Source organism: Hemiscyllium ocellatum, chromosome 33 (genome assembly GCF_020745735.1).
Source record: "Hemiscyllium ocellatum isolate sHemOce1 chromosome 33, sHemOce1.pat.X.cur, whole genome shotgun sequence".
NCBI classification, from domain to species: domain Eukaryota; kingdom Metazoa; phylum Chordata; class Chondrichthyes; order Orectolobiformes; family Hemiscylliidae; genus Hemiscyllium; species Hemiscyllium ocellatum.
The window spans coordinates 751,356-768,059 of record NC_083433.1 but is presented as its reverse complement, the minus strand read 5'-3'; the positions used below and the strand labels follow the sequence as shown (position 1 = coordinate 768,059).

Here is a 16,704-nt window from a genome sequence, read left to right as displayed (position 1 = left end):
GCAAAACTTGGGTAACTATCAGCTAACGAGCCTAACATCTATTGTTAGAAAAGTATTAGAATCAATTATCAAGGAGGAAACAGCAGAACATTTGGAAAGTCATGATCTAATCAGAGTCAGCATGACTTCATGAAAGAAAAATCATGTCAGACTAATTTATTAGAGTTTTTGAGGAAGTCTCAACAGGAGAGGACAGAGGGGAACAAGGAGAGGTGTTGTTTTTTGGACTTCTAGAAGGCCTTTGACAAGGTACCTCGCAAAAAAAGGTTAAGTCATAACATAGAGCCCCTGGTGTTGGAGATTGAATGGGCAGAATAAAGCGAGTGGATACAAGAGGTTCTGTTACCCTGTTGTCGACCTGTAGCCAGTGAAACCACAACTGTTTACAACGTGTATTAATGACTTGGAAGGAGAGGAAGCGAACGTACTGCAGCCAAATTTGCAGACGACAAAAATAGGTGGAAAGGCTGGTTGAGAGAGAGAAACAAATAGTTGAGACAGACCGAAAGAACTACAGGTGCTGGAAATCAGACAAAAACAAATTTCTGGAAAAGCCCAGCAGGTCTGGTGGCATCTGTAGAAGAACTCAGTGTTAACATTTCGGGTCCAAAGTCCTTCCATAGATCAACATGAACCCGTTAGAATCCCATTCTGAGGAAGGGTCACTGGATGTGGGAAAATGTGAAGCTGTTCATTTTGGGAAGGGAGAACAAAAGAACAGACTATTATTTAGCAGACTAAGTGGAGAAAACCTGCAGAAAGCTGCAACACAACAGGACTTTGGGATATTTGTGCATGAAATATAAAGCTGGCACACGGGGGTAGCAGGTAATCAGGAAGGGCTCATGGAATGCTGGCCCTAATTTCAAGGGATTTGGAATACAAGAGTAGGGAAGGCTTACTGTAACGGTACCAGGGGCTGGTGAGACCACATCTGGAGTACTCAGAGCAGCTTTGGTTTCCTTATTTAAGGAAAGAGATCATTTAATTGGAGGTAGTTCAGCAAAGGCTCACTTGGGTGAACCTGGTCAGGAGGGATTGTCTTGTGAGAAAAGGTTAAACAGGTTGGGACTCGACTCATTGGAATTTAGAAGACGACGAATTAATCTCATTGAAATGTAGCGGATTTTTAAGGGGCTTGACAAGGTAAATGCTGAGACCACGTTTCCCTTCATGGGAGAGGCTAGGACCAAGGGGCATTGTCTCAGAATAAAGGGGCGCCAATCTAAGACTGAGATGAGCTGAAATTGCTTGTCTCAGAGGGTTGAGTATCTTTGGAACTCCCTGCCACAGACAGCTGTTGGGGCAGAGTCCTTCTGTATATTAAAGGTTACCAGAGAGATTCTTGATCAGAGGGGTGTCAAGGGTTATGGGGAAAGGACAGGAAAGTGGTGGAATGTGTGTCAGACCAGCAACAATGTTATTGAATAGCAGACCAGGTTGAAGGGGCTGACTGGCCTACTCCTGTTCCTATTACTTATTGTCTTATGGTCTCATATATGCAAGCTTTTAAAAAGAGTAAAATCTGACAAAAGTAACCTCAGTGTATACAGGTTGAATAACACAGTGTCATAATCAGCCTAATCCCAGCAGCACGAATGTGAGCCAATGGCCTAGTGGTATTATCGCTGCACTGTTAATCCAGAGACCCAGGTAATCCTTGCAAGGAATCTCACCATGAAGGTGGAATTTGAATTCAATAAATATTTGGAATTAGGAGTCTAACGATAACCATGAACCCAATGTTGGTTGTTAGGCAAACTCAATCTGGTTCACTAATGTGCTTTAGGAAAGGAAACTGCCATCCTTACCTGGTCTGCTCTATATGTGACTCCACACCCACAGCAATGTGAGTAACTCTTAACTACCCTCTGGGCAATCAGAGTGGGCAATAAATGCTGACCTAGCCAGCAACATCCTCATCCCATGAGTGAATTAAAAAAAATCAAAGCCTCCAGCATCATAGTATTAGCAGTTTTTAAAAAATCCTATAGCAGAGGGGACACTGGAGTTAAACATGACCCAAGAAACAGATTTAGGTTGATGCAGCTAACAACTTCCATGTCCCTGTCTGGGACACTGGGTGTGAAGGGGGTGAGTGGTGAGAAGCTGGAGGAGCAAGGGATAGACTGGAGAGGAGTAGTTCCAAAAACACTCCAAGTTAAATCTTCCCAAAACTGATCAGCAATACCAAAGGTATTTGAAGCACTGAACACTTCATTGGGATATTTCTCGGGGCTGAAACTTGCTGTAATTAGTGCAATCTTTTACTCATCTTCATTGGGAGATGCAAGATGGGAAATTGTGAAAGGAAACATTCTTCATTGAGCTGGTGCCAGAAAGACTGGGGACACCAAGCTCCAAAAAAGAGCGTTCCATGATGGAACTGGCTAATAGGGGACTATGAAGCTGGAAGAACAGCGTCTCATTTTCCATTTGAGCACCTGCAGCCTCTAGGATCAACATAGAGTTCAACAAATGTTAGAGTCCGATTCCATCCTTCCATGGTTCTGTATGACACAGAGGACCTTCAGCATGGCCATCCCATTCTCACCCACACTCAACTCATTATCACTTACTCAGCTTCTCTTCATTTGCCTGCTTTTTTCATATATCTCTCTGGGTTTTGTCTCCACCTATCTGCTCACCTCTGCACTCCCCAACACCCGCCCCCTCACCTCCCTAAATCTCATCTTCAGCATAAACACCATTCCTTCCCAGGGAGCATCAGCTCTGTAGAAGCAGCACTAAACTCAAAACATTAACTTTGCTTTCTTCCCAGAGATGCTGCCAGACCTGCTGAGCTTCTCCAGTAATTTGTTTTTGTTTAGATCTTATGCATCTGCAGTTTTATAATACAGAGGAACCTCAATTATCTGAGCAACACAGGCGGGAGTTTTGTTCGGATAATCAAATGCTGGATAACGCAGTTTAGCCAAGCATCAGGACCCTGCAATCTTGTTTGGATAATCGAATGCTGGATATTAGAGGTTCCTCTGCTGAGGACTTTCGTCTTCCAGATATTTGCCCAAGGCCTATGTTCACATATGCCTTTAAGTGCACTGAGGGTCATTGGGAGCTTTGCCTTAGTCTGCACACCTATTAGTGTCATCTGCATTCTGCAGCTTGATGACAGAGGCTGAGGTGCTATTGACTCTAGACTGAAGGCAAAACAGGTTCAGTGGTTTCCAACTGGTCTTGTAGATGAGCTGGGGCAGCACGGTGGCACAGTGGTTAGCACTGCTGCCTCACAGCGCCAGAGACCCAGGTTCAATTTCCACCTCAGGCGACTGTGTGGAGTTTGCACATTCTCCCCGTGTCTGCGTGGGTTTCCTCTGGGTGCTCTGGTTTCCTCCCACAATCCAAAAAAATGTGCAGGTTAGGTGAATTGGCCTGGTTGAAAATTGCCCGTAGTGTTAGGTGAAGAGATAAATGTAGGAGAAATGTGGGGCCGGGGGAGTTGCGCTTCGGCATGTCAGTGTGGACTTGTTGGGCCAAAGGGCCTGTTTCCTCACTAAGTAATCTAATCTAATGAGCTCTACCCCAGCTTGACGGATAAGGGGTGGAGTATTGTTATATGACAGACAGACCCCACAAGACACCGAGGCAGACGTAGACCATTCAGGTCATCGGTTGCACTGCAATGTTCAATGAAATCATGGCCAATCTGATAATCATCAACCCAACTTCCCACCTTAACCCTATACCCTTTGATTCCCCTACTGGTTAAAACATCTTTCAGCTTTAACATACTTAAATGATCCAGCCTCGACTGATAAACATTCCACAGATAGACAACCTTTAAGAGATTCCTTCTCATTTCCCATTCTTAAATGGGTGACCCCTTCCTATGAGATTATATCTTATGGTCCTTGATTGTTCCACAGGAGTAATCAATCTTTATGCATCTAACTCTGTCAAACTCTCATGAATTTGTATGGTTCAGTAAGATGGTCTCCCACTCTAAATGCTGATGAGTTATGGTACTATACACTCAACTTCTCTTCATAAGAAAATCCCTTCAAACCAGAATCAACTTAAAATGAACCTTCTGTGGACCACTTCCAATGTCAGTATGTCGTTCCTTAGAAAAGGGACCAAAATTATTCAGTATTCTAGGTTTGATTGAATTAACATGGTCTAAAATGGGGATGAGCTTTCATGCAATAACATAGTCCCGCTAGACTGCAGTTGGTGCATGAATGATGAGCACCACTCTGTTCATAGCTCTCAGTAGACTTCATTACTGGGGTGTTTGGGCCATATATTGTCTTGACTACACTGAAGAACCCATACACATCATGGCTGTCAGCAAGTTTTGGATTTTCTGCACTCTTTCTACCCACCATCCAGCCCCTTGTTCAGACAATGACATGATTAAATAACTGTCAATGTCTAGAGCAAACATGTTGCCATGAAGTCTGGGGATCATCTTTTACAAAAGTGTGCCAATTATGACCAGGCCATGCTCTAGGCACTTCACCAGCAGGACATTCCCTACACATTCTTTACCAATCACGGAGGGGAAGGGGATGGCTCCATGCGCTGGTGACGGCTCCATGCGCTGGTGACGGCTCCATGCGCTGGTGACTGTGTTCGCTTTTAATGGAGAAACCCCCTGAGGAAATCAGCATCCTTTATCAGTTTTATCCTCCCAGAAGGGGGTGTAACTGCCAGCTTACCCTCTCCTGCCATTGACATCATTGCCCTGAGTGAGACACAATGGTCAAGTTTCTGGGACACGTTCATGGAGCCTGTTGCAGCTCGGGTTATCCAGGAAGGTCCTGATATTCCAGACGTAATCTTCATCAAGACACCTGTGTATGGGGTCTTTTAACATGGTGTGGCTGTTGGTCACTGACTACTAGCTGGTTCTGGCCTTTGTCTACCAGAAACTGAACTGGACTTGCCATATAAACAGTAGCTTCAGAGACTAGGAATACTGCAGTGAGTAACTCCCCTCCTGACGCCACAAAGCCTGTCCCCCATCTACAAGGCACAAGTCAGGAGTGTGATGGAATACTCCCCACTTGTCTGGATAAGAGCAGATCAAAAGAATATTCAAGTAGCTTGATATTGTCCAGGACAGAGCAGGCCACTTGATTGGCACCTCATTCACAAACTTTCTCCACAATCAGTGCTCAGTAGCAGCAATGGTACTATCTACAAGATGCACTGCATAAATTCACCAAGGCAACATCTACCAAACCCACAACCACTCCTATCCTGAAGGACAAGGGGACCAGATACATGGGAACATCACCACTACATGAAATTTCCCACTAACCCACTCACCATTCTGAATTGGAAATATGTTGTCGTTCCTTCATTGTTATTGGGTCAAAATCCTGGAATTCCCTCCCTAACTGCATTTGTCTGCATACAGTAGATGGACTGCAGCAGTTCAAGGTGACAATCACTACCACCTTCTCAGGGGGACTGCCCTGACCTGATATTTTTTGTTTCCACTAATAAAGTGAAATACTCCCATTACCTTAACTACCTTATCCACATAACCAGACAACACTGAAATTAAACTGAACTAAATATCATTAAACACAGCAGCTCCTTCATTCACAGGAGCATCTCAGTGGCAGTGTCAATGGCTTCAACAGCGTCCTCACTTTCTCTCACATTGAGCACGGCAATAAAATAAATCATTACCTACCACAGATGTGACGGGAAAAGGACGAGACATATTTGACATGCCTAGTTTGTTTTGAATAGCAGTTGCTGATACGATCTGTGCTGATGACATGGCTGCCATACTGGCAAGGGCTTTGTCCTTTGCTGACTGATCCTAGCAGACAAGAGAAATAGGTGTAAGACAGAACAACAAATTATTATAAGGGACCTTGTCAATGCTAACAGCCCATTAAACCCTCTAAGAGTTGTATACACCATAGAGACAAGATGCTTCGTGATGTAGAGTCTTTAGGAAAACTACATTGAATTAGGAGGTAAAACTGTGGACTTAATTTCAGCTTCACAGTGATTATTGGGTGGGAGCAGGAGGGCAAAATTGTCAGTTTGTCAGCAAAGTTCAGAGTAGCCCGGACCATAAAATATTTGCTGAAGTAAGTTAAGCAGTAAAAATAAGAGCAAACACAAAAGAGCGTTAGACCAAGAGTGAAAGTGTACTGTAGGGAGAGCGAGAGCGAGAGTGTGAGCGCACACAAGTCAGGGAGAGCGCAAGCGCACAAAATGAGACAGTATGCAAGTGAGAGAGAATGCAAATACAGAAGAGTGAGTAAGACAGAGATGCAGTCAATATATTTCCGTTTTCAGAAATCATTTTACAAGGTACCATGCATTAAGCTACTTAAGAGAAGATCCCATGGTGTTGAAAGTATATTAGCATGGTCAGAATGTTGGCTAACTAATAGAAGACAGTTGAGATAAAGGGTGCACTTTGAGGATAGCAACCTGTAACTGGTACAGTGCCACAGGGATCAGTGCCAGGACATAATATTTTTCCCCTCATGGGGGCTAGCATCACTGGCTGCCTAGTATTTCTTGTCTGTCTCCAGTTGCCCTTGAAAAGGTGGTGTGACCTGCCTTCTTACACTGTTGATCAACAATGCCACCAGGACTCTGAACCAGCAACAGCGAAGGAACATTATATTTCCAAGTCAGGATGGTGAGTGGCTTGAGGGGAACTTGAGATGGTGGCATTCCCTTGTATCTGCTGCCCTTGTCCTTATGGATGGAAGGGGCAGGGAGTTTGTCAGGAGTTGCCCAAGAATCTTTGAATTTCTTCAGTGCATCTTATAAATAGTACACACTGCATTTAATTGCTGCAGTATTCCTAGCCTCTGACTGCTCTTACAGTCACTGTATTTATGTGGCAAGTCCACTTGAGTTTATGGACAATGATAACCCCAAAGATGGTGACAGCAGGGAATTCAGTGATGGTAACATTATTGAATGTCTGGTGATTATATTATCTAATAACGAGATGGTAATTGCCTGGCATTTGCGTGGTATGAATGTTTATTGCCACTTATCCTGTGCCCAAGACTGGATATTGTCCAGTGCTTGCTGCATTGGAACATGGACTGCTTTAGTATGTAGGAGTCATGATAATGCTGAACATTGTACAGTCATCAGTGATCATCTCCACTTCTGACTTTATGATGAAGGGAAGATCATTGAAGAAACAACTAAAGATGGTTGGGCATAAATCACTCTTCCGAGGAGCTGGAGCTGAAATCTCTCACCCCACACTAAATCGCAACCACCTTCCTTTGTGCCAGGTATGACTCCAACCAGCAGAAAGTTTGCCCTCTGATTCCAGTTTTGCCAGGAATCCTTGATGTCACACTCTGTCAAATGCAGCCTTGATGTAAAGGCAGTCACTCTCACTTATCTCATCCAATACATTAATATATATTGTACTAAGAAAATTGAATGTACAGTTTGAATGTACACATTGTGGCCTACACAAAGTTAGGTTGGAAGGCAGGCAGGTGGTGAGGATGACAGAGTCTGCAAAAGGATATAGACAAGTTAAGCAAGTAGGGCAAAAATTTGGAAGATGGAACATAATTTGGGAAAATGTAAGGTTATGCAATTTGGCAGAAAGATTAGAGGAGTTGAATATTACTTAAGGAAAAGGAGAATATTGTAGAGATGAAGAATGAGGTACGAGATATTAGACTAGAAAAGGATCACAGTTAGTTACGAACAGACGTTATCAATTCTAGAAGGAGTGAAAGTAGGAAATCCCCTGGGCAGATGGGATTTATTTGAGGATTCTCTGGGAAGCTAGGGAGGAGATAGCAAAGCCTTTGGCTTTGATATTTGAGTCACCATTGTCTACAGGTTTGGTACCAGAGGGCTGGAGGATTGCAAATGTTGTGCTCTTGTTCAAGAAGGGCAGTAGAGATGACCCAGGTAATTATAGACCAGTGAGCCTTACTTCTGTTGTAGGAAAGGTTTTGGAAAGGATTATAAGAGATAGGATTTATAATCATCTAGCAAGCAACAACTTGATTTCAGACAGTCAACATGGTTTTGTCAAGAACAGGTCATGTCTCACAAACCTCATTGTGTTTTTTGAGAAGGTGACCAAGCATGTAGATGAGGGTAGGGCAGTTGACGTGGTGTACATGGACTTCAGTAAAGCCTTTGATAAGGTTCCACATGGTAGGCTGTTGGAGAAAATGCAGAGGCATGGGATTGAGGGTGATTTAGCAGTTTGGATTAGAAACTGGCTTTCTGAAAGGAGACAACGAGAGGTGGTTGTTGGAAAATATTCAGTCTAGAGTCCGGTTATTAGTGGTGTGCCACAAGGATGTTTTGAGACCACTGCTGTTTGTCATTTTCACAAATGACTTAGATGCAGGCAAAGGTGGAGGGATTAGTAAATTTGCAGACGACACTAAAGTCGGTGGAATAGTGGACAGTGTGGAAGAATGTTGCAGGTTGCAGGGGGACTTGGATAAACTGCAGAATTGGGCTGAGAGGTGGCAATGGAGTTCAATGCAGCTAAATGTGAGTGATGTACTTTGGGAAGAATAACAGGAAGACAGAGTACTGGGTCAATGGAAAGATTCTTGGTAGTGTGGATGTGCAGAGGGATCTTGGAGTCCATGTGCATAGATCCCTGAAAGTTGCCACCCAGGTGGATAGTGCTGTTAAGGCGGCATACGGTGTGTTAGGTTTCATTCATAGAGGGATTGAGTTCCAGAGCAGTGATGTCATGCTGCAACTGTACAAAACGCTGTGGGGCCACACTTGGAATATTGTGCAAGGTTCTGGTTGTCCCATTACAGGAAGGATGTGGAAGCATTGGAAAAGGTGCAGAGGAGATTTACCAGGATGTTGCCTGGTCTGGAGGGAAGGTCTTATGAGGAAAGGCTGAGAGACTTGAACCTGTTCTCATTGGAAAGAAGGCGGCTAAGAGGGGATTTGATAGAGACATACAAGATGATCAGAGGATTAGGTAGGGTAGGCAGTGAGAGTCTTTGTCCTAGGATGATGATGTCAGCTTGTACGAGGGGACATAACTACAAATTGAGGGGTGATGTCTCTGACATCTGTCTTAAATCTAAGTTCTTTACGCAGAGAGTGGTAAGGGCATGGAATGTCCTACCTGCTAATGTAGTTAGCTCAGCCACTTTAGGAAGATTTAAACAATCCTTAAATAAACACACGGATGATTTTGGGATAGTATAGCGGGACGAGCTGAGAACAGTTCACAGGTCGGCGCAACACTGAGGGTTGAAGGGCCTGTTCTGCGATGTATTGTTCTATGTTCTAAATGGAGAAAGACTGCAGAAAGCTACAAAACTGAAGGGTTTGGAGGCCCTCATCCATATATCATAAAAAGTTAACTTCCAAGTTCAGTGGGTAATATGGAAAGCAAATGGAATGTTGATCTTTATTTCAAAAAGGGAACAGAGTATAAAAGTAGGGAGGTCTTGCTAAAACTATACAAGGCAGTTGTTAGACCAGAGGGCAAACAGTAAATAGTTTTGGGTCCCTTTGGAAAGGTGCATTGGGACTGGAGGCAGCCCAGAGAAGCTTCACTTAGCGGATACCATGAAGGAATTATCTTAAGAGACATTGAGTGGGTTTGGTCTGTATTCATTAGAATCTAGATGAATGAGATGGCACGTTGGCTCAGTGGTTAGCACTGCTGCCTCACAGTGCCAGGGACCCAGGTTCCATTCTAGCCTCAGGCAACTCTGGAGTTTACAGATTCTCCCCATATCTGTATGGGTTTCCTCCAGGTGCTCTGGTTTCCTCCCACAGTCCAAAGATGTGCAGGTCTGGTGACTTGGCCATACTAAATTGCCCATAGTGTTCAGGGAAGTGTATTTTAGTGCATTAGTCAGGGGGGAATGCAGGGTAGGGGAATGGGTCTGAGTGGGTTACTCTTTGGAGGGTCGGTGTGGACTTGTTGGGCCGAAGGTCCTGTTTCCACATCGTAGGGATTCTATGATCTATGAGGGGCATCCTTAACGAAACATACAAGATTCTCAGGGGATTTTACAGGGTGGAAAATTATTGTTGTTGGGGATGTTGTTCCCCCTTGTGTGAAAGTTTCAGAGATAAGGGCATAATCTCAGAAAAAGAGCTTGCATGTTTAAGACAGAGATGAGGTGCAATTCCTTTGTTCAGAGGGTAGTATATCTGTGGAGTTCTGGGAGGCTAGGTCATAAAGTCTGAGACAGACAGATGTTTAATCAGTGAGGAATCAAGTGTTGTGGAGGAATGGCAAGAAAGTGATTTAACTGAATGGCAGAGTTGACTTGATGGGCTGAATGGCCTACTTCTGTTACAATGTCATGTGACCTTGAGACCAACAAAAAGCAAAGAAAAACAGAGAGAAAGAACAGAAAAAGAAAAAAATTTAGCATTTGCAACAGAGCACCCAAACAAAGGGGGGTATTGAGAGAGGGAGCGGATGAGAATTTGACACAGAGATAGAGTTGAGTCATTGTTAAACAAACTTTTGTGGTACTCTGTCCAGGAGTAGTGGAGCTTTTAACTCCAACAATAATCAATATTTTTTTAAAAATCAATATGTTCAGGTGTTATTATACACCTGGGGCCACTGGCTCAGTGGCAAGGTCAGTACCACTGCACAACAAACAGCCCTTAATCAATTATATTCTACACTGAAATGTGTAGAGTTTCCTCATTACATTAACAGTCACAGTGCGGTGAGAATTCTCTATTGATGTACTGTGATTATTAAAATGTGTTGCTCATTCATAACATAGCTCTATTCTAAAGGATTTACAATTCCACTGAATGTATTAAGATATAAATGATGCTCGTACTCGAGGAAGCAGATTCTACAACAACATTCTCAGGAGCAGCAACAGCAGCTTGTAGGTGCTGCCCTGAAACACAAACTGGGAGAGTGCGACTCTGCTGCTTTAACCAGGGATTCTAGCAGGGGTAGAAAACATTCCAGGGATGTTTGGCATCTATTCAAAACAGAGTAAATTATTTAGGAACAGCCATTAGAACATAGAACATAGAACATAGAAGGATACAGCGCGGTACAGGCCCTTCGGCCCTCGATGTTGCGCCGACCGAATCCTACCTAACCTATACTAGCCCAATAACTTCCAAATGCCTATCCAATGCCCGCTTAAATGACCATAAAGAAGGAGAGTTCACCACTGATACGGGCAGGGCATTCCATGAACTCACAACCCGCTGTGTGAAGAATCTACCCCTAACATCTGTCCTATACCTACCACCCCTTAATTTAAAGCTATGTCCCCTAGTAACACCTGACTCCATTAGCGGTAAAAGGTTCTTAGTATCTACCCTATCTAAACCCCTAATCATCTTATAATTAGCATTGATGGAAATTGAAGTCTAAAGTAAACCAGGTAGCAGAGTACTCAGCCACTAGTTAACTCAATGCCTAGGTGTCTGGCACTCTATTTAAACATCATGGTCAGTGGGCATAGCAGCACATAATCAGTCTTGACTATCAAATGGAATACTATTGTAAAATATGCACTTTTCAGTTTGAAGGCGAGGTGGTGCATGTGGTAATGTCGCTGGACTGGCAATCAAGAGCCCAGGCAAATGTTCTGGGAACATGGATTCAAATCTCACCATGGGAGTTGGAAGTTTGAATTTAATAAAATCTGGTATTAAAAGCCACTCTATAGGTGACCATGTAATCATTATCCATTGTTGGAAAAACCCATCTGGTTCACGAATGCCCTTTAGAAAAGAAAATCTGCCATCCTTACTTGGTATAGCCAATATATGACTTAAGACCCAGAAAAATTTAGTTAATTCTAACTGCTATCTGAAAAGACCTGAACAGCCAAATCAATTCAAGGGCAACTAGCGAAGGGCAATGAATAGGAGGCCAATATTCCATCCAAAAATGGAAAACATAGTTGTGAAAGGAGTTTTCTTAAGTGAATAGTCTCCTGGCAACATGAATACTTGTCAGAGAGTGAATATTATTGTGAAGGGCAGCTATGCTAAATAGTAAACAATGAGTGTTCTAACAAAATAAAACATGGGCAGTAGGATAACTACAAACGAAAGGAATGAAGCTACCTGTGGATTTTGGTTTCTTGGTGAACAATGACAGTCATCATCAGAACCACTCAAACAGTTCATATGGAATCACCCAAATATCTTTCCATAGATATCACAATCCTGTTTTTTTTTAAAAACTTAAATAGAAAGAAGGACCAATTGCATAATGAGGTTATCAACAACCATGATTCCTCAAGACCCTTACCTTTCTTTGCACTATCAAAGCATAATGAGAATTATTTCAGATTACAAAGCACTCAACACAATTCTCTGATGGCTTGAAGAGTTCCTAATGGTGACCATCTCAGTTTCCAAAGTTAATGAGTGCATCCAAATCACAATTAAAGCCAACATCATGACCAACAAAATGAAGATGGGTTAGACCAGTCACACAACAGACAATGCTGCCCGAAACACTGTTGGAGACAGCCTTTTTGGGGGAGGTGTGGCATGATGAAGAGCGATCTATAAGTAGGATGACATTACAAATTTTGATATGTTCCTCAGTTCTCTCCTGAAGTCATCGTCTCTTCTCTATGGCTTTAAAAGTGGTACTCGCCCTCCAGCACCTGAACCCATTCTCCATCAACCAACCTGTGCAAGGGAGCTTCAAAACAAATGCCCACCATTTCCAAGTCAGATCGTGTCCACTCTCCTCAGAGTGAGGTGGGAGGGGGGGGGTCACTGAATGGGGATGGGATCTAAAATACCCAGAACACAAAGTTCCATTGCATATACAAGAAATTGACAATTAGTTGATTGCAATGATCCAAGGTTTAGGTGATATTCGAGCTTGTTATGGCTCAGACATATCATGGTGTTTTTTTTTTTAAAAGATTCTACAAGAGATCCAAAAGTGAAAGTGGTTTCATGGTTGGCATTGAATTTAGACAGGCTCTGATGCAGCAATATTCAGAGAGATTCAATATTCCATAGGTACTTTTATTTTTCCTGATACTAAACATGGAAACAACTGTAGGAGACAGAATCAGAAATCAGGAACATGGCTTTCAGCTTCAATGCATGCAATAGGGGTGGCTCACCAAATCCAAGGGTGCTTGTCTTGCTGATAGAAACTCAATGAGAACTAAATGTATCCCAACACTAAATTAAACGGTAAAAGTGATTTTAAAACAGAGTTGGTATCAAATTTACGTTTGAGTAATTTTCACAAAGAAATTGTTGAGAAACAAGATGGTTGATTGCAGAGATTGGGGAACCTTCAGTAGTGTGCTAGGAGGAAACACAAGGTGTTACAGCAGTGTACAATCAATATATAAAGCAAGAGTATGTTCTTTCAGAAAACTAGCATTTTTACCAGGAGCTCACCATATTGATTGTCTGGAGACAACGAGAGATTGTCACCCATTCCAGTCACCGAATGGACAGTCCATTCAAAACAAGAGTAAATAGAAAGATTAATCACTTTTTAGAAACACTAACAGGAGATATTTTCACACATTTCTATATTTTCATTTCTCCACATCATCCATTTTTAAATGAATTAAATTTGCTATATCACCTTCAGTTACATTAGACTAATCCTGCTGAAAGGTTGACAGCAGAGAGAGTGCAGAAGTTGAAGTACCAGTGGAGAAACCCAAAAGTTTGTCTAATTGCAGAGACGTAGTTAAGGGGAGGTGGCAATATACAGTAATGATAATGTCACAGGGATCGCGATGCTGAGTGTCAGACTAATGCTCTGGGGATGAGTATTCAAATTCCATTGTGTCAACTGGTGGAATCTAACTTTAGCTAATAAAGATCTGGATTAATAGCTAGCCTCAGCAATGGTAAAAATCCATCTGGAGAAGGAAACCTGCTGTTCTTAGCCAGTCTGCCCTACATCCAACCTCAGACCCGGGGCAGAGCAATGTAGTTAACTCCTAACTATTAAATATGATAAGTTAAAATGCTGGTTGGACAGAATCTACTCATACTAGAAATAAAACCAACCAAAAAAAAAGTACATTCACCACAAACTTCAATCACATGATTACCCATGTTCTATATATACACACAGCCAATTATCCTTCGTTAAACATCACCTGGATTCTGATTCCATTCAGCCCTAAGCATCCCTCCTATTGATTGCCTGACAAAGTGGGTTCAAGGACAGTTGCAGAATGACAACCAATGGGCTGGCTTTGCCAGAAACACCAGCATCACATGAAAGGCTAAAGAAAAGAAAAGGCTGCTTAAGATAAAGGATTTTTAATTTTAAAGGAAAGCTTTGAGTCCCTGCACTTAGGAAGACAGTGGAATCTCTCATCTTTTTCGGTGCATTTATCTTGTCAGTGACTTTCTGAAGTGCTGGTCAAGGAGTCTTCATGAGACTCTCTCTTTAGCCTGTTGTATCACATCGTTGTCAGATATGGAGGGTTGAATCTTAACATATGTTAACAAAAAGTAATTTTTGTAAAATTTTATTGAGGGTTTCTCTTCATGAGGTCGAGTGAGTTTTCTCCCATTTCCAGAACTTACCTACCCTCTCTGTATAGGAGCCCTCTCACCATGACTCACCATGCACACACAGCTTGCCACTGCCGTCATAATCCAGGATAGTTCATCATCCCTGACACTGGACCACATTTACAATACCCAGACAGGTAATGGCAGTTTGGAGCTGCCTCCATAGTTCATGGGCGGCACGGTGGCACAGTGGTTAGCACTGCTGCCTCACAGCACCAGAGTACCCGGGTTCAATTCCTGCCTCAGGCGACTGACTGTGTGGAGTTTGCACGTTCTCCCTGTGTCTGCGTGGGTTTCCTCCGGGTGCTCCGGTTTCCTCCCACAGTCCAAAGATGTGCGGGTCAGGTGAATTGGCCATGCTAAATTGCCCGTAGTGTTAGGTAATGGGGCAAATGTAGGGGTATGGGTGGGTTACGCTTCGGCGTAAGGGCCTGTTTCCACACTGCAAGTAATCTAATTCATGACATTAACCCTTGACATGGCAGCGGAGGGGAAAGTAACGTCCTCCTTTCAGGATGGGGATCTGGAGATCCGAGTGGACTGGATGTCCAGAACAAGACCACATCTCCCAGGAACTGCAGAGGAGGCAAAACACCAGATCCTGTTAGCCTGATCAGTGTGGCCCCAGCAATCTGAAGGGATGTGTGATGATCCTGCCATTTTAGGAGGTTATTTTGTGCTTTTCTTTGAAGAGTAGAGGAGCTGAGCTGACTACTGAAGACCGATTGAGGAAAGATCTTTTTATTTGAAAAACAGCAGGTGCAGCCAGCTCTCAGATCCAGATTTATGGATTTTGGTTCTTATTCAGTAGCATCAGAAACTATTGGGGTCCCAGAGTTGGAAGCTTCAGTGAGTGTCTCCTGGCTGATGCTAATCTGAAGTTCCTCTGGACAGTTTCTCCCTCCTAGATGGAAGAACTGCGTGTTTCTGTGTCTGAATTTTCCTTTTTGACAAGGGGCATGTTTATGGGATGTTATTTTATTGGAATGGTTACTGTAAAATATTGCTCTGTTACGTTTTCCCAGTAGAGTTAAGTTATTCTAAAGTTCCTCTCTCCTTGGTTGTATTTTTAATTTCAGTGTTTAAATAAATTGTTTTGCTTAACATCGAATAGTTTGACTAGTCACATTACATCAGAACTGAATGGTTACATTTGCTATTAAAATAAATTAAAAAAGAGTTAGGGGCTGCGGCTACCTTAAAATATTTTGAGGGAGACTGGTCTGGTTTATAACAAATGCCCAGTGTAGCAAGATAGAAAGATGATTTTCATTTTGCCAAGGGAAATGACACCAAACTTTCTCTGAAACCACACCCACCTCACACTAAGGCTTAGACTCTACCACTCTCACCATTACCTGCAACATCTTCTCTCACTCACTCTCACCTGACCACCCGCTTCACTGCTAACCCCACAAAGCTTCTTCACCTCATAAGCACTCACTCAGGACACCTTGCCACATTTCTCCCAGCTTCACCTGCATTAACAGCTGTGCTTTTCACTTCCATCTCACTTGATTACTTGTTTTTTCTCAGTTCAGCTGTAAACATAATAAGGAAAAACGAGTCAAGGCAGTGACGGGGTGTCTGACATTTGGCTCCTCTGACTGTCTTAAGCAGCTACTGTACTTGATCCTAGATCCTGAATGAATATCGGACAATATTCTCGATTTATTGTTCCAGGACCTCCTGACCATGCAGCTACATGGCCACCCCTTTAACTGTTGGCTGCTGAGAACCACGACAAGCTGTCTGGCTTTGGATCGATATTGAAAGCAAGGCAAGGCACAGTCAATCAATGGTGCTGTGAGCATGCAAGTCAGCATAAGTGAATGAGTGCTAAGAATCTTGACAAACAGCCCCGAGATGCAGTCTGATCCAATCCTGGAGCTGGTTACCTATCCCTGTGTGCAAAGTCTCCTTGAAGCAGCACTGCAATGCTATGTGCTCCAAAAGTACACCACTGAAGTGCAGAAGTGTACTGTAAATGGGTTGGGGATGTGCCATGATGGCACCAAGAGGCTGGCATGTACCATATCCATATTGACTTTCACTTTGGGAAGTTTTGACATCTAGTTTCTATCTACCCAGAGTATGATAGGAAGCTGTATATTAATGAGGTGAAAATCAGTGGTAATAAAGATAAAGAGTAACAACCCTCATTGATAGCAATAATTTTCACTAGAGAGCAGTGGGATGCTT

At 42.9% G+C, this 16,704-nt stretch overlaps 1 protein-coding gene across 2 annotated transcripts in view; it reads right to left on the bottom strand.

Moving 5' to 3' along the window:
- LOC132831164 (transcriptional enhancer factor TEF-1-like) overlaps positions 1 to 16,704 on the bottom strand; it is an 82,979-nt gene that overhangs the window by 13,700 nt on the left and 52,575 nt on the right. For both annotated transcript variants that reach the window (XM_060849174.1, XM_060849172.1), the window contains exon 6: positions 5,669 to 5,800. In XM_060849174.1, the coding sequence (XP_060705157.1) occupies positions 5,669 to 5,800 (132 nt within the window). The remainder of the gene's footprint in view (positions 1 to 5,668; positions 5,801 to 16,704) is intronic.